This window comes from Eschrichtius robustus, chromosome 9 (genome assembly GCF_028021215.1).
Source record: "Eschrichtius robustus isolate mEscRob2 chromosome 9, mEscRob2.pri, whole genome shotgun sequence".
NCBI lineage: Eukaryota > Metazoa > Chordata > Mammalia > Artiodactyla > Eschrichtiidae > Eschrichtius > Eschrichtius robustus.
Genome location: NC_090832.1, coordinates 51,821,278 through 51,840,451, shown reverse-complemented (window position 1 = coordinate 51,840,451; position 19,174 = coordinate 51,821,278). Strand labels below are relative to the sequence as shown.

General features: G+C 37.4%; 1 protein-coding gene across 3 annotated transcripts in view; it reads left to right on the top strand.

The window, feature by feature from the left end:
* Positions 1-19,174, top strand: part of AFG1L (AFG1 like ATPase) — a 199,941-nt gene that overhangs the window by 152,045 nt on the left and 28,722 nt on the right. For all 3 annotated transcript variants that reach the window (XM_068551090.1, XM_068551089.1, XM_068551092.1), the window contains exons 9-10: positions 5,446-5,516; positions 5,773-5,873. In XM_068551090.1, the coding sequence (XP_068407191.1) occupies positions 5,446-5,516; positions 5,773-5,873 (172 nt within the window). The remainder of the gene's footprint in view (positions 1-5,445; positions 5,517-5,772; positions 5,874-19,174) is intronic.

Here is a 19,174-nt window from a genome sequence, read left to right as displayed (position 1 = left end):
CGTTTCTGTGCGAGGGCTTTCTCTAGTTGTGGCAAGCGGGGGCCACTCCTCATCGCGGTGCGTGGGCCTCCCACCATCGCGGCCTCTCCTGTTGCGGAGCACAGGCTCCAGACGCGCAGGCTCAGTAATTGTGGCTCACGGGCCTAGTTGCTCCGTGGCATGTGGGATCTTCCCAGACCAGGGCTCGAACCCGTGTACCCTGCATTGGCAGGCAGACTCTCAATGACTGCGCCACCAGGGAAGCCCCCAAGTTGTCCTTTTTGTTTATAGCCTTTATGTAGTGCAATATGCCTATATAATACTAGGCATATTAGAGTGTATTTTTCCCCTTTTGGTCTCTGTATTTTTTTCTTTCCTTCCTCCAAGATCCTTTTCTCTACTTCTTTATTGTGATCTCTATCTTATATCCTAGAGGATTTCCTTAAATGCCTAGAAGTACTTGTTGCCCATTCACAAGCACTGAAAAGCCGATTAGAAGTTCTGTGTGCATAGATAGGGTTTTATTGATTGGTGGGCTTCACTAGAGGGTGATAAGGTGGCAGGTCAGGTTTTCCAATGAAAAACCCCCAAATGTCAGTATCTGCAGGTCTTTTTTTTTTTTTTTTTTTGGCTATTTGAGTTTCCTCCAATTTTTCTGTCTACTTCTTGGGATGGAAGCTTCCTGGACTGGTAGGGTTCTGGATGCTGAAGAGGTAAGGACTGTTGGTTTCACTGTTTACTCTGTAGAATTGTAGTACAGTGTCTCTCACCCTTTCTCAGTGTTAAAAGTGTCCCAGACAGTAAACTTACCAGTTTCAGCTGGAGTGGAGGAATTATAGGAGTCTGACTGTCCAGGTGAAAGGAGAGAATCTAAGGAACTGCCTTTGTCTTATTTTCAAACAATTCCTGTGTTTCCAGCCTGACCCCTCACCTACATTTTTGAGTATATCTAGTAGTGCCAAACCTTTGGGGAGATTTTGGTGAGAACTGGATTGCTTCATCTTGGCTCAGTACCCCACCTCCCACCTTCTGATTTCTCAGTCTACTAAGGTCCTGCTCATCCAACTAAGGAAAGCAATGCCAGTCTTTTCTTCTTCCAGGCTTCCCTAATCTTTCCAAGTGATTCTCTAAGAATCACTTTCCCTCATCACTTGTTTTTTGGGGAGGGTAAATCACCTTCTTCTTTCCTAAGGGGAAGGGAGGGAAAAGGTTCTTATCACAAATACTAGATACAAAAGCCAGTGATTCCTGATCCTCTTTCCCCTCCTTAGAAAGACACTATGGTGTGAGGAATAGAGGGGATGGTGGAGGAGGGTGGCATTTGGAATAGGGCTGGTTCTTCTCATTATTTAACCACAGGGGCAGGAGTCTGGATCCAGTTATTGGTGGCTTATTGGTGGTTCTCTTTAGAAATCTGAGGGTACTCAGCACTTCGGTCCATCAACTTTGAGCCTTAATTACAATTCCAGGGCAAGAGGGAAAAATTGCACGATGCAAAAACTGCATAATGATCCATTGTATGGGTGTATCCAAATGTACTTCAGATTCCCCACTGTTGGACATTTAGGTTCTTTTTCACTTTTTTGTTGTTAGCAGTGTCACAGTGAACATCCTTGTAGTCGTTAAACATTATTATTTCCATAAGTGAGATTCCTACGGGTGGAATAGCTGGGTGATATGATATACATGTTTTTAGTGCTTTTATTACATATTATCTGGTTGCCTTGAACTCTTGTAACCAGTTTTACATTCCTCCCCGTGGTACATAAGAGGGTTCTTTTTCCCCTTACCTATGCTTGCTCCAGCTATTTTATCTTTTTCCTTATCTCTGCCAGTTTGAATAAAAGTATGGCCTCTCATGATTTTACATTGCATTTTTATCACTAGTAAGAATGAAACACTTTACACATGCTTTTTGCCTACTGAGCTGTTTTTTTTTTTTTTTTTTGAGCTGTTTTTTTTAAATGCAATTTGCCTGTTCAGGTCCTGTCACAGTTTTTCTATTGGGGTATTCAATTTTTTATATGTTGGAGTTTTTTATACATTGAAAATATTAGTTGTATGCCATAAATGTTGCCACTATGTTTCCCAATTTGATGTGTATATTTTATTTGTAATACTTTCCGTTATACAGAAAATTTAAATTTTTATGTATTCAGATCTTAGATAAAATGACTTAATTCTGAGTTTCAGTTTTCTCTTCAGTAAAAACATGATAATACATACTACATGGTAATGTGGATATGGTTTAGGTAATTAACTGCTACATAATAGTTGCTCAGCAAATGATAGCTTTTTTAATTTCCTGTGTGACACATTGAAAAAGTTCAGAATCATCCAAATTTTGTACTAGAATTTAAAAACATAGTCAAAGATGTTTAAACCAGATATGAACCTGAATATTAAGTAAAACTCTGTATCTTTTAGGCCAGTATAGACAGGTAACTTTTTTTTTTTTTAAGTATTTGTTTATTTATTTATTTATGGCTGTGTTGGGTCTTCGTTTCTGCGCAAGGGCTTTCTCCAGTTGTGGCAAACGGGGGCCACTCTTCATCGCGGTGCGCGGGCCTCTCACTATCGCAGCCTCTCTTGCTGCGGAGCACAGGCTCCAGACGCGCAGGCTCAGTAATTGTGGCTCACCGGCCCAGCGGTTCCATGGCACGTGGGGTCTTCCCAGACCAGGGCTCGAACCCGTGTCCCCAGCATTGGCAGGTGGACTCCCACCACTGCGCCACCAGGGAAGCCCCTAGACAGGTAACTTTTAATTTCTCTTTTTTACTACTCTCATTTTTATTCTTAAAAATATTAATGAGCTCTGATTGATGCATCCTCTTAAGTAGGGAAATCTGAAGTCTGAGTGGAGTGTGAGAAGACTAGTGTTTTCTTGTGAGTTATTGTTAAGGGATTATGAATACATTCATTTCTGGTAATGATTTCTTTCATAGCTTCATTATTTATTTTATATCAATATAGATACATCTGATAAAACCAAAATAACACACTAGCCCCTCCTGCTTTTAAGACAATATGCAGATAAGGTTTCTGTCCCCCAGCAGGTCAGTAGAGCTTCTTATTCCCTGAGGTCAAGTGCAAGTTGGCTTAGATGGATAACAGTCTGTTCAGTTGTGAGCTACATAAAATGCTTTTATGAATGTTTATTTTTAGACCACTTTACACCAATAAAATTTTTTATTTTACATGTTGTAACTTCTGAGTAACTTTTTTTTAAATTAGTTGATTAATTGATTAATTAATTTATTTTTGGTTGTGTTGGGTCTTGTTGGGTCTTCGTTGCTGCTTGCGGGCTTTCTCTAGTTGTGACGAGCCGGGGCTACTCTTCGTTGCAGTGCGCGGACTTCTCATTGCGGTGGCTTCTCTTGTTGGGGAGCACAGGCTCTAGGCGCGCGGGCTCAGTAGTTGTGGCTCGCAGACTCTAGAGCGCAGGCTCAGTAGTTGTGGCACACAGGCTTAGTTGCTCTGCGGAATGTGGGATCTTCACGGACCAGGGCTCGAACCCGTGTCCCCTGCATTGGACGGCGGATTCTTAACCACTGCTCCACCAGGGAAGTCCCTGAGTAACTTTTTATGATAATATAATAGAATTCTTATAAGGTACTATCATAATAAAAATAATTGTATCATTTCACATATAATTTCACTATAAATGAAATCACATATAGCAATTTCATAGATGTGGCCTAACTAAAGTCTAGTGAGCCATATTTTAATATTATAGTATATTTGAGCACAGAATAACAAAGAAATCACCACTGAGGAAGTTTATAAGCAATTGTTTGTTAACCAAATATGCTTTGAGAAACGTGACTGTCTTCTGTTTTAGTTATTTTTCAGAATTCAGTTCTCCCCCTCTATTGGGTAACATGCCTAACCTAAGGACAGGTTAACTTTCTGAAAGCCAGCAGATGTCCTGGGTGGCTGACATTGCTTTCTTTATATATCCCTTAAAAAGTAGCTCCCTTCTCCATCAGTTGTATGTGTGTACATCTCCATTGCAAGGTGGAGATGATTCCAAATGAATTCCTATGAATGATGTTGGCAAAGCCATCTAAACATACATGTGCTTGGTGTGGGCATTGACATTTACATTGGCTTGTATGATTTCTTTGTACCTTTAAAATTGTTTAATCTCTATAATCACTCTTTCTGTAGTGTCATCTTATTACTTTAATACAGCTCTATTCAAATATCATACAAGCCTTTATATAAGTCAAATAGCATTCCCCTGCAAAGCCAACCATTGCAAATGATATTTTTAAGATCCTTGAGGTGGAGTGGTTATTACTTGAAATGTGACAGTTCCAAAACCTTCATAATGACTGTGTGCTTTTACTGTAGAACATTTGAAGAATTAGGTGCTTATGTGTTAAATGCTTGCCACCTGATAATTATCTCAAGGGAGAAATTATTTTGATTTAGTTTAAGCTTAATCTAAAGAAAAAATAATTTATCATATTAGTTTTCAATCAGACTTCATTAAGACGGATGTCCAGAATGGAGGTTAATTGCTTCCACTCCTAGATAAGAGTGATTTGTGTGTCAAAATTAAGCATATTGGCAGGTCATCCTGTATAAGTTTGTATATAGAGTTGAAGTAAACTTATATTTTAACTTGAAGGTTTTTTTTTAACAACGTTTATTTCTTCTGCCAGTTATTTTTATTTTATTGACTGTTAATTTATCAGTCCTTTTTTAAAAAAAAAAAAGTGAGAGGAAAAAAAGCCATAGTATTATCACATTTGTATATGTGGGTTCCCTAAACCATATGGTGATTTCTAATTAGAATACAAAGGATTCTTTGTCGAGACTAACTTCATAGTAGCTGCAATGGTGGGCATCACAGAAGGAGAGAGTTTTCTTGAGTTTCTGACAAGGACACTTTTGAGAGAAACTGTGTGGTCTATAATCGTCCTTATACTCAAAGTCTGATAAAGTTATTGATGTGCAGATCAAGTTGGTATTTTGAAGCTGGTAATTTAATTCTGGATGTTTGATCCTCTCAGTCAGTGGCTTGGCTTGATTTTTTTAAAAGGCAGATTCAGTATTTAATTTCACATGTACCCTCGCAGTAGAGATTTCAAAGGATACTTTGCTGGATGCTTGACTGCCTTGTCTATTTGCTCTTGTTTTGCATGCAAGAGAGAGCCAGAAGCCTTTCTTCTCATTGTGTACACATAGTATTAATGGATTTACTCTGCCTGTATCGTCTCATTACTGAAAACAGCCAGAAGCACAGAAGTCTTTCAGTGTATGCAAATAAGGCAGAATCATCTACCTGAGAGTTAATATTCTCTGCTTTTAAGTGTATTCTAAATCTGATGTTTGTATTTAGAGCATAACATCCTGTTCTTTTTTTTTATGGGCAAAAAGCTAAGCAGGCTCAGGCAGCTGTTTGATGTTGGCTTCAAGTGTTATTAATTTCATATTCTATTATTCTTTTCACTGTAGCACAAGTGAAGCTGATGTGGAGGCTGTCATGGATAAGTTGTTTGATGAGCTGGCTCAGAAACAAAATGATTGTACGTAAGTTAATTTCTCTTGAAAGAGAATACATTTAGAACACAATGCCCAATCTCCACTGACCAATTAATAAGTTCCATTGCTGTATATGGGTTGATGCCACACTCAAGTGGCAGTCATTGTATCAGCATTTTGTCTAATTTATGTGTTGAATCATGTGCTATTATTCATCAAGCTATGCATTTCCTATCTGTAAGAGATGAATTTTATAGTAATTATCCAGACAAGATTGAGTCTTTGTTCATGTTCCCATAGTAACTAGACCAAGGATTCTAAAAGTGCAAGGCAGAGAGCTGCGGCTGAATAAAGCCTGTGGAACCGTTGCCGACTGCACATTTGAAGAGCTATGTGAGAGAGTGAGTATCCAGACACGTTCAGACTCATTGGCCTTTTCACATGTTAAAATACTTCATATTTTCCTCTCTTCCTGTTTCAGACCTTAAAATACAATTCACAGAGTCAGAACTGATTTAAAAGTCTCATTAAGAGAAATACTCATGTGTATATACCCATGTGCTTTTTATAGATACTGGCACGAAATTTACTCTTAGAAGGGCTCTAAAACAAAATTAGAAACAGAGAGAACTGTCAGCTATTACTGGAAGCAAAACTAAAATCAGCTTTAGGGATATTTTGTAAAAGTCAAGCATAAGAAAATTTTTTTAAAAAATGAGGTGAGATTAGTACCAGGGGAAAGGAAGGTGAAGTAATAATACCATGATCCAAGGAGGTATGACATAAAAGAATTTCCATTCCTTGTTCTTATGGCTTATCTGTTATTGTCATAATATCTGACCTATTTGGGCCAAGGTCAAAGAAAGTGAATTTTTATAACTGTGACATCTATATTATATAACAATATATCCAACAGAGAAAAAAATGTGTACATATATATTCATATAAATGAGAAAGGTGTTGATTACAGAGTAATTATAGATATGAATTCTGCCTTTTAAAAGCTCTGGGAATTCTCAGTACTCAATGGGTATTCAATTGACTGTAAATCTTGAGAAAAACAAAGCCAGTTACATATATCTTTAAGCATAATACCTCAATTATATATAAATTATCATTCCAACTAGTCTCTCTGATTTATCTTGAATTTTAGGTAGCTAAAAAAGAATTGTTTTTCAGGGGGAAGAGAAAGTATTTTTTATACCTGCTAGCCATTTTATGACTACTTTTCTTAAAAACTAGTGACTTCATTACTTCTAAATTTGTAATTTTCAAACCAGAGAGAGAAACCAATCTACAAATGTTATCACAGAAATAAAGCACTTCAAGACCAATAAGGATTAGGATGAATTAGAATCCTCTGACAAGGTGATAACATCAGTCTCTGGTTGTGAAGGTTATTCTGTGTGATACGGACACTTCACACTTCTATTGCATCAATCTCATCAAGGTCCTAATAACCTAATATCTTCAGACATAATTTTATTAAGGCTTCCATTTAAGTTTTACTTACTTTGCCACTTGAGAAAAATCTTATATATCTGAGAAGCTCCCCCCACTTCCATAGAAGGGGACCTAGTGAGGAAAGGGGAAGGACAGACCTGTTGTGTCTTGAGGTAGTAAGGCAAAGGTGGTCTCTTGGAGCAGCTACTGAGTATTTATCTCTATTTTTTTTTTTAAAGATTGATTGATTGATTGATTGATTGCTATGTTGGGTCTTCGTTTCTGTGCGAGGGCTTTCTCTAGTTGCGGCAAGCGGGGGCCGCTCTTCATCGCAGTGCGCGGGCCTCTCACTATCGTGGCCTCTCTTGTTGCGGAGCACAACCTCCAGACGCGCAGGCTCAGTAGTTGTGGCTCACGGGCCTAGTTGCTCCGCGGCATGTGGGATCTTCCCAGACCAGGGCTCGAACCCGTGTCCCCTGCATTAGCAGGCAGATTCTCAACCACTGCGCCACCAGGGAAGCCCTATCTCTATTTTTTATGTGCTCATTATTTCAGGAGACTTAGTACCAGGAAAAAGCCACTAAATCAGAGACCAACATCTTCATAGTCTACTGTATCAGGGTGGTGAGGAAGAAGATTGATTGGGACTTTATCTTGAAAAATTAAGATAACACTTATAAAAATAGATATTTTTATCTTTTTTTGACAAAAATATGGACTATAATAACAACTAAGAACTAAATTCCTAAAATCAACAGTGAACAAATTACTATTTATTTTTGGCATAACTTTCTTGACAAAATTTTAGGATGATAAAATAGTATATCCTACACTTCATGACTGGTTGTTCGAGTACATGGAAAATCATGTTTATAAAAACATTTAAGGATATCATCAGTTTTTTCAAAGTCCTGTTTTAATTCATGAATATTTCAGTTACTTTCTTTTAAAGTATTTTTATTCTTTTAAAGTTTTTATGGTGTCACTATCCTGTTGAGTTTTTTCTTCTTCAAGTTAGCCAGATCTTCATTTGTCAGTGGCTTTGCATGGATAGATTTGCTTTATATCCATATTGTAATTGTAGGATGTTTACTATGTCAGACTGGATGACTGACATTAGACATTGATATGATAGGTTGGATTAAGTACTAGTATTAAGCTGTGATGGAAGTTTGAGGAAGGGTTACATTTTAAAAATTGAGGTATAATTGACCTATAACATTATATTAGTTTCAGGTGTACAACATAATGATTCAGTATTTGTATACGTTGCAAAATGATCACCACAATAAATCTAGTTAACATCAGTCACCTTATATAATTACAAAAAATTTTTTTCTTGTGATGAGAACTTTTAAGATCTATCTTCTAAGCAATATTCAAATATGTAATACAATATTATTAATTATAGCTACCATGCTATACATTATATCCCCATGACTTATTTATTTTATAACTAAAAGTTTATACCTTTTGACCCCTTTCACCCATTTCTCCCACCCCCCCAACCCCCACCTCTGGCAACTACCCATCTGCTCTCTGTATGTATGAGCTTGGTTTTTTGTTTTTTTGTTTTCGTTTTTTTAGATTCCACATATAAGTGAGACCATACAGTATTTGTCTTTCTCTCTCTGGCTTATTTCATTTAGCATAATGCCCTCAAGGTCCATTCATGTTGTTGCAAGTGGCAAGATTTCATTTTTTTTTTTATGGCTGAATGATATTACAGTATATAGATATACCACACATGCTTTCATCCATTGATGGATACTTAAGTTGTTTCCATGTCTTGGCTATTGTAAATAACGCTGCAGTGAACATGTGGTGCATATATCTCTTCAAGTTAGTGTTTTTGTTTTCTTTAGATAAATACTCAGAAGTGGAATTGCTAGATCATATCTATTTTTAATTTTTTTGAGGAACCTCCATACTATTCTCCATAGTGTCTGTACCAATTTACATTCTGACCAACAGCGCACAAGGGTTCCCTTTTCTCCACATCCTTACCAACGCTTGTTATTTCGTGTCTTTTTGATAATAGCCATTCTAAATGGTGTGAGATGATATCTCACTGTGGATTTGAGTTGCATTTCCCTGAGGATTAGTGATGTTAAACATCTCTTCATGTATCTGTTGGTCATCTGTGTTTTCTTTGGAACAATATCTATTCAGATCATCTGCCCATTTTTATTTTTAATTAATTAATTAATTAATTTTTGGCTGCATTGGGTCTTCGTTGCTGTGCGTGGGCTTTCTCTAGTTGCGGCGAGGCTACTACTCTTCGTTGCGGTGCGTGGGCTTCTCGTTGCAGTGGCTTCTCTTTTCTGTGGAGCACAGGCTCTAGGCGTGCGGGCTTCAGTAGTTGTGGCTCACACGCTCTAGAGCGCAGGCTCAGTAGTTGTGGCACATGAGCTTAGTTGCTCTGCGGCATGTGGGATCTTCCCGCACCAGGGCTCGAACCCGTGTCCCCTGCATTGGCAGGCGGATTCTTAACCACTGTGCCACCAGGGAAGTCCCATCTGCCCATTTCTAATTGGATTTTTTTTTTTTTTTTTGCTATTAAATTGGATGAGTTCTTCATATGTTTTGGATATTAACCCCTCATCAGATATATGATTTGCAAATATTTTCTTCCATTCAATAAGTTGCCTTTTCATTTTGTTGATGGTTTCCTTTGCTGGGCAGAAGCTTTTTAGTCTGATGTAATCCTGCTTTATTTTTGCTTTTGTTGCTTTTGTTTTTGGCAACAAAAATTTTGTCAGATTCAAAGAGTCATCACCAAGGCCTACGTCAAGGAGCTTACTGCCCGTGTTTTCTTCTAAGAGTTTTATGGTTTCAGGTCTTATGTTCAATTTTTTAATCCATTTTGAGTTAATTTTTGTGTATGGTGTAAGATAGTGATCAAGTTTCATTCTTTTGCATATGGCTGTCCAGTTTTCACATCACCATTTATTGAAGAGACTGTCCTTTCCCCATTGTATATTCTTGGCTCCTTTGTCATAAATTAATTGACCATATATATGGATTCATTTCTGGGTTCTCTGTTCTGTTCCATTGATCTACGCATCTGTTTTTATGCCAATACCATGCTGTTTTGGTTACTGTGGCTTTCTAATATAGTTTGAAATCAGGGCGCATGATGCCTCCAGGCCTGTTCTTTCTCAGTATTCCTTTGGCTATTCAGGATCTTCTGTGGTTCCATATAAATTTTGGGATTGTTTGTTCTATTTTTGTGAAAAATAACCCTGGAATTTTGATAGGGATTGCATTGAATCTATAGATTGCTTTGGGTAGTATGGACATTTTAACAATATTAATTCTTCTAATCCATGAGCATGGACTATCCTTTCATTTATTTGTATCTTTAATTTCTTTCATTAATCTCTTGTAGTTTTCAGTATATAGGTGTTTCGCTTCCTTAGTTAAATTTATTCTCAGGCATTTTATTCTTTTTGATGCAACTGTAAATGAGATTGTTTTCTTAATTTCTCTTTCTGATAGTTGGTTGTTAGTGTATAGAAACACAACAAATTTTGTATATGATTTTGTATTCTGTGACTTTACTGAATTCTTTTTATTAGTTCTAATAGTTTTTTTGGTGGAGTCTTTAGGGTATTCTATATATAATATCATGTCATCTGCAAACAGTGACAGTCTTACTTCTTCCCTTCAATTTGGATGCATTTTATTTCTTCTTCTTGCCTAATTACTCTGGCTAGGGCTTCCAATACTATGTTGAATGAAAGTGCTGAGAGTGGGCATCTTTGTGTTGTTCTTGATCTGAGAGGAAAAGCTTTTAGCTTTTTACTGTAGAGTCTGATGTTCGCTGTGGGCTTGTTACATATGGCCTTTATTATGTTGAGGTACATTACCTCTATATCTACTTTGTTTAAAGTTTTTATCATAAATGATGTTGAATCTTGTCAAATGCTTTTTCTGCATCTATTGAGATGATTAAATGATTTTTATCCTTCATTTTGTTAATGTGCTGTGTCAGATTGATTTGCATATGTTGAACCATCCTTGTATCACTGGAATAAATCCCATTTTAATATTGCGTGTGATCCTTTTAACGTATTGTTGAACTTGGTTTGCTAATATTTTGTTGGGGATTTTTGCATCTATGTTCAGCAGGGATATTGGCCTGTAATTTTCTTTTCTTGTGGTATCCTTGTCTGGTTTTGGTATCAGGGTAATGCTGGACTCATAAAATGTATTTGGAAGTGTTACTGCTTCTGTTTTTTAGAAGAGTTTGGGAAGTATTGGTATTAATTCTTCTTTGAATGTTTGGTAGAATTCACCAGTGAAGCTGTCTGGTCCTGGACTTTTGTTTGTTGGGAGGTTTTTGATTATTTATTCAAGTTCACTGCTAAATTTTCTATTTTTTCATGATTCAGTGTTGGTATGTTGTATGCTTCTAGGAATTTATCCATTTCTTCCAGGTTGTCAAATTTGTGGGTATGTAATTGTTCATGAGTCTCTCTTTTTTTAATTTAATTTTTTAATTGAAATATAGTTGATTAATGATGTTGTGCCAATCTCTGCTGTACAGCAAAGTGACTCAGTTATGCACATACACACATTCTTTTTTTTTAATATTCTTTTCCACTGTGGTTTATCACAGCATACTGAATATAGTTCCCTGTGCTATACAGTAGGACCTTGTTGTTTATGCATCCTATATGTAATAGTTTACATCTGCTATTCCCACACTCCCAGTCCTTCCAGCCCCCACCCCCCTCCCCCTTGGCAACCACAAGTCTGTTCTTTATGTCTGTGAGTCTGTTTCTATTTTGTGGATACGTTCAATTGTGCCATATTTTAGATTCCACATATAAGTGATATCATATGGTATTTGTGTTTCTCTTTCTGACTTACTTCACTTGGTATGATAATCTCTAGTTGCATCCATGTTGCTGCAAGTGACATTTCATTCCTTTTTATGGCTGAGTAATATTCCATTGCATATATGTACCACATCATCTTTATCCATTTATCTGTCGATGGACATTTAGGTTGTTTCTGTGTTTTGGCTATTGTGAATAGTGCTACTATGAACACATAATAGTCTCTTTTATTCTTCGTATTTCTGTGGTATCAATTGTAACATCTCCTCTTTAATTTCTGACTTTATTTATTTGAGTCCTCTCTCTTTTTCTCTTGGTGAATCTAGCTAAAGGTCTGTCAATTTTATGTTTTCAAAGAACTGACTTAGTTTTATTGATCTTTTCTATTGTCTTTGTAGTCTCTATTTTATTATTTCCACTCTGATCTTTGTTATTTCTGGAAGGGCTACATTTTTAAGTGGTCAGTTTATTTGTAACTATTTTCTTGTTATGATGATTTTGCATTTCTTTGCAACATTATAACTATGGCAATTCAGATATAGAACACTTTGCATGAAGAGGACTCTTAAAATCATTGTACTTTCAGAGGTAGCCTAAAACTCTTAATTAGTTATAATGATATTATGAGCTAGGCTAAATAGTTGCCACAAACCATTCAGTAAAGAAGAAAGCACATCCAGCTCAAGGTAAAGAAGCAGGCATCTAGTGTGTCTGGGACAGTCCCAGCATTGGATTGCCCTTCTAGATTTCTGGGAGGCTCTTGAAATCTGAGACTCACCCAACCACCCATCCTGACACTATCATGAAAAACACCTTTGGCCAGGAGTGGATGGGTTGATAGCTTATAACCAGTATTTTTGAACCATGGCCCTTTCCAAGAAAAAATAATATATTTATAGACATATATATTAGGTAGAAACTTATCTATTAGTATCTTAACATGTTAAAGGAAGTTCAAACTCTAAGCCCTTGACGTATGCCATAAGTAAAACTAAAAAGGCCTGGGCTATTACCCTCTTCTCACACCTGTACCCCTCCCAGCACCAAGCACAGTTCCTCAGATCTGGAATCCTTCAGGTTAACATCTAATCTTTTGTTATCTGTGGGATTCTTATTCTCTGCAAATCTACAATTCAACAGTGTCATGCTCAGAGAAGCAGTCTCAATTCGGAGACCCTATAGCACCTGCATAGTAATAATAGCAAATATTACCATGTATCAGGCATCGTTCTAAGTACTTTATTAATTCATTTTATACTTACAATAGGTAGGCATTATTATTGTCCCTATTTATAGGTGGAGAAATTGAGGCACCAAGATGTTAAGTTACTTTCCCAAGATCACATAGCTAGTAAGTGGCAGAGCCAGGACTTGAACTCCTTGGTAGTCTAGGAGTCAGATTCTGTGCTCTTAATCACTACAGTATATCTGAAAATGTTCTGGAAAGGTTCTACATCAAACCTTTAATATAATTCTGGTTCTACCATGAAGTACAATCAGATACTTTGTGAATTCCCACATCTGAGCTAAGCTTTGAGCCCCTTATAAAGCGTGAAGCTGGCTGGGGAACAAGATATCCTCCAGTCTGAGAGACCTGCCTCTCTGCTAGAACCTTAGTGCAGAACTGTCCAACTCATATGCCTTGGCATGCCCACTGGGAATGGGCCCAGCTACTGACCCCTCCATCCTCCTGAAGGCAATATAGGGCCTGTGCCTCCAGGACAGGGACCTCAAGCCTTAGGCAGCCTCATTCCTTTACTCCTTAGTGAAAATATTATCATTTTTTTCTCCTGGCCATGATATTAAAAAGGTTGGGAAGCCCTGCTTTAGAGAACTATGGGAGGGTAAAAGAGAATATGTTTGGGTGGTCTTTGTTCCCTGTCATTACCTCCATATCAGAGGCGTGGTAAAGGAAAGTGAGGCAGATTCATTTCTCCGGACATGACATGAGCTTTAGGGATTCCTTTCCTTTCCTTGACATAGTTACTTGGCTCAATCAGAGGGTAATGGAGAAGTCAGAAATGTCATCACTTAAGTCAGTGGTTTTTGAAGTGCAGTTCTTAGGCATCTAGGGGTCCTGAAACCCTTTCAGAGGTCCTGGAGGTCAAAACTCTCTATAATAATACTAGGATACTGTTTGCCTTTTCCACTGTGGTGACATTTGCAGTAATGGTGCAAAAGCAATGGTGGATAAAATTGCTGGCGCTTTAGCATGAATCAAGGCAATGGCACCAAACCACGTTATATTCTTCATTACCCATGAAGAATACTTACAGTTCTACTTTAAAATGTCCTTGAAGAAGCAGTAAAAATGATTAATATTGTTAAATCTCAACCCTTGAGAACATGTCTTTTTATTTTTTATTTTTAAAAAATATTTATTTATTTATTTATTTTTTGGCTGCGTTGGGTCTTCGTTGCTGTACGCAGGCTTTCTCTAGTTGCAGCGAGCGGGGGGCTATGCTTCTTTGTGGTGTGCGGACTTCTCATTGCAGTGGCTTCTCTTGTTGCAGAGCACGGGCTTCTAGGCACGCAGGCTTCAGTAGTTGTGGCACACAGGCTCAGTAGTTGTGGCTCGCAGGCTCCAGAGCACAGGCTCAGTAGTTGTGGCGCACGGGCTTAGTTGCTCCGTGGCATGTGGGATCTTCCCAGACCAGGGATCGAACCCTTGTCCCCTGCATTGGCAGTCGGATTCTTAATCACTGCACCACCAGGGAAGCCCTGAGAACATGTCTTTTTAATACTCACTGTCATGAAGGAAGTACACATAAAGCTCTTCTGCTGTGTACCAAATACAATGGTTGTCTTTAGGAAAAACACTTGTGCAATTGTTTGAGTTGCTAGCTAAACTAGTCACTTTTTTCTTGGAACACCATTTACACTTGGAAGAATAAGTGACAGACTATGGTTATTCAGGTTTGGCAGACATTTTCTCACAGTGTTTGACAGACATTTTCTTGAAAATGAACAAAGATTCAATAAAACTGTCACTTTAAGAAAACAACTACAAGTATTTGTTGCCAATGATAAAATTTGAGCAAACAAGTAAAAAATAGAATTTTGGAAAACTTGTTGGTGCCACCATGAACTTGGCACCTCTTCCCAATTCTAAAGTATTTTTTTCTGATGAGATTGATGGTGATATTAACAAATGCTAAGTTTTGGTATTGTATAATTAAATGTGTCAACATTTAGAAGATATGCATTACTCTTTGAATGAATATTTTCCAATAACCAATGCATACTCTTACAAAATCATGCATGACGAAGGTCCATTTAAAATGCAAGAAAGACTAATGGATTTTAATATAACAGAATTTAAAAAATACACTAATATTGTTTCAGACTCTACATTGCAACTATCATTTAAAAAATTACTTCTTGTCAAGTTTTTTGAAAATTTTAAATAGACTATATTTTAGAAGTTTTAAGCTTACAGAAAAATTGAGAAGGTAGTCCAGAGAGTTTCCATATACTCCCAAATCCAACTTCCCCTATTATTAACATCTTACATTAGTATGGTATATTCGTTACAATTAATGAACCAATATTGATATGATTAACTAAAGTCCATATATTATTCACACTTTCTTAGTTTTTACCCAGTATCCTTTTTCTGTTCCAGGATCCCATCCAGGATACCACATTACCTTTAGTCATCATGCCTCCTTAGATTCCTCTTGGTTATGACAGTTTCTCAGACTTGCCTTGTTTTTGATGACCCTGATGGTTTTGAGGAATACTGGTCAGTTATTTTGTAGATTGTCCCTCAAATGGGATTTGTCTGATGTTTTTCTCATGATTTGACTGGAATTGTGGGCTTTGGGAGGAAGACCACAGAGGTCAAGTGCTATTTTCATCGGATCATATCAAGGGTACATATTATCAACATGACTTATCACTGTTGATGTTAACCTTGATCACACTTGTCTGAGGTAGTGTTTGTCTCCACTATAAAGTTACTCTTTTCCCCCTCTTTCCATAGTGAGCTCTTTGGAAGGAAGTGCTTGTTGAGTTTTCATGTAGCAGCAAAGAAGAAAATCCACAATTATCTAACAAGGCTGTTAAAATACTTTTCCCTTTTCCAACTACATATTTGTGTGAGGCTAGATTTTCTTATGATTCAACCAAAGCGACATATCACAATAGTTTGACTGTAGAAGCAGGTATGAGAATTCCACTATCTTCTATTATGCCAGACATTAAAGAGATTTGCCAAAAGTATAAAACAATGCTACTCTTCTTACTATTTTCATTTTAGAAATATAATTATTTTCATAAAAATGTTATTTCTATTAATTTTATGGGTTGAATATAATGGTTTTATCATTGTTATTTTAAATAAATTAATAAATATTTTAAAATTTTCTCAGTTTGCATTTCTAATACAGTAACTATTGGGAGATATAACCCACATAAGCAAAAGCTCATGGGTTCCTCAGTAATTTTTAAGAGTGCTAGGGGGTCAGGAAACCAAAAAGTTGGAGAACTACTTTCTTTAGAGTTAAATTTATGTGGACCTAAAACGAAAGTACCCTATTCAAAGAAAGCAGGCCAAAACTAAATTCTAAAGGCTTAATGAGTAAACTGACTATACCTAAATTTTTCTTATTGAGAAATGTAATTTTTACACCTGCAGAAAATTGTTTCCTCAACTGATAACTGTGCTCACAAGTAACTGTTTGCAAGAGTAGTTTGTTATTTGTGTCTTAAAAATAATGACAGGTGGCCAGGTGTGTTTGTAAAAAGTCTGAGCGGAAAAATATATAGGTTGATGCATATGCATGGGTGTATACATTGTTCATTATCAACTTTTTGTTCATTAGCTTTCTTCTTTGGTTCTTAGTATTCAAGGAATGGAGATCCATCAGATATGTGTTTTGGCTTTCAACTGTCTATTAGTCTTTATTATATCATATTAGTTTGTATATTGTTAGAATTATCGAACTGTATTGAATAGAATCTCTTGGAGGAGTTGCTAAAAGACGTTTCCCTTCTCTTTCTCTGTTCTGTCTCTATTTCATTTCATGTATTCCAAATGAAACCAGGGATTGGGAACTACTTCTGGTTTGTGTACTTGGTATACTCTCAGTAAATACTAAAGGATGAATAGCTTTTATCTCTACTATTTGGCCAAGAGTCAAGGCTGATGGTGTTTGGATGCCAGTGGTGGTGATTAGCATCAGGGAGTAAGGGCATTAATCACCAGAGCTGAGGCATCCCAGGAGTCTCCTTGGCCCTTTACCTTGCCAGCAGCAAAACCGTTCTGGTAGCATTGCTGGTCCGTGTGTGTCCTTTTCCCAAATATTCTGACCTCTGCTAATACCATGTGCAAATAAGGCAGTCTGCTAGCCTGGCTAAAGCATAGGGAACAGGTAGGGCAGAAGTGAGATAGCAAAGAGCTTAGTAGAGAATGGGTCAGATTCTTGTAGGGTAGAATGTGAATCCAATGTCAAAAATGAGTCCTAAGTCTTTCTGTCCTTTGTCTTTCCCTACCCTCATTCCTAGTCAACCCTTAAGCTAAAGAGTCATAGTCTTGGTGTAGAAAGGCACCTTGAAGCCATCTTATCTAACCATTCAACTAATCCTGAATCCTCCCTACAAACCCATGCTTGCCTTGCTGTGCCAGTTTGAGGGGTACAGTTAAATGTGTGAGAAGGAATATAGGACATATGCAGTAAGATGTCAAATTTCAACATACATCTTGGAGCCAGCTGTTTCATATTGGCCCTCTGAATTATAAAGAAGGTTTTTGGAATAAAACCTCATAATTGACCTATACCATAATTTGATTTAAAAAGTTAAGGTGTATACAAGTAACTTTTAACCTGAATTTACATAATTATCCTGAAATTTTGTAAATGAAAGAAAAAGAATTCTCTATAAGGTTGGAAGTTAGACTGAAGGATCAGTTTTTACTAATTGTTGATGACGATTTGTCTCTTCCAGGGAAATAACTATATATTGGGTTAAAAATTGTTATGTTTTTTGTGTTTTATTATTTTAAAGGAAAAAGGACTTTAAGAGAAATGCCCATTAAAAAGGGGCTAGATTAGGACTTCCTGGTGGCTCAGTGGTTAAGGATCCACCTGCCAATGCAGGGGACACGGGTTCGAGCCCTGGTCTGGGAAGATCCCACATGCCGCGCAGCAACTAAGCCCGTGTGCCACAACTACTGAGCCTGTGCTCTAGAGCCTGCGAGCCACAACTACTGAGCCTGTGTGCCACAATTACTGAAGCCTGCGTGCCTAGAAGCCCGTGCTCTGCAACGAGAAGCCACTGCAATGAGAAGCCCACGCACCGCAACGAAGAGTAGCCCCTGCTCACCGCAACTAGAGAAAGCCCGCGCTCAGCAATGAAGACCCAACGCAGCCAATAAATAAATAAATAAATTTTATATTAAGAAAAAAAGGGCTAGATTAGAAGTTAGAAAACTGTGGCCACTTAAAATAATTGTGGTCATTTCCATGATAAAAAGGGAGGTAAGAAGAATCTGAAGGAATGGAGAAAAACTGGGTGGAGAGAATGCCTTCCGAGTTTCTTCACATGGGAAGTTTTCTGTTGCAGGACTCATTGTGAGTCTGAGTAGTCTTGCTCAGCTTCTGTTCCCAAACTGGGGTAAGAACAGCTCCTTAGCTGATGCAGCGAATATGGCAACAAAAATTTTAAGCTCTGCAGGCTATGGACTTCTCAGACTCAGCTGCCTGAAGCTTCTCTAAGGGAGAAATTTTGCTTTCATTTTCTTGAATATATTTATGTTGTGCTGCTAACTGAAACGATTTAAAAATGTATTCGTCATACAGAGTGAAGTAAGTCGGAAAGAGAAAAACAACTATCGTGTAATATTGCTTATATGTGGAATCTAGAAAAATGGTACAGATGAACTTATTTGCAAAGCAGAAATAGAGACACAGAAGCAGAAGTAGAAAACAAACTTATGGATACCAAGGCGGGGAAGGGGGGTGGATGGGATAAATTGGGAGACAGGGATTGACATATATACACTACTATGTATAAAACAGATAACTAATGTGAACCTTCGTATAGCGCAGGAAACTCTACTCAATGCTCTGTGGTGACCTAAATGGGAAGGAAATCTAAAAAAGAGGGGATATATGTATACATATAACTGATTCACTTTGCTGTACAGCAGAAACTAACACAACATTGTAAAGCAGCTATACTCCAATAATTAAAAAAAAAAAAATGTATCCAGTCCCTGTAGTGGGGAGAAGTTGCCTCAGAATTCCCAGGGGACCTCAAGGGACGAGTCAGTGTGCTAAGAACTGTATACCTTCAACATGTCCTCTTTCTTAGGAATAAAATTATTTTGAGAATCAGAGCTAGTAGTAGACGCAACTCCTCATATTCCTCTCAAGACCTACTCTAGGAAGGCATGACAAACTAATATT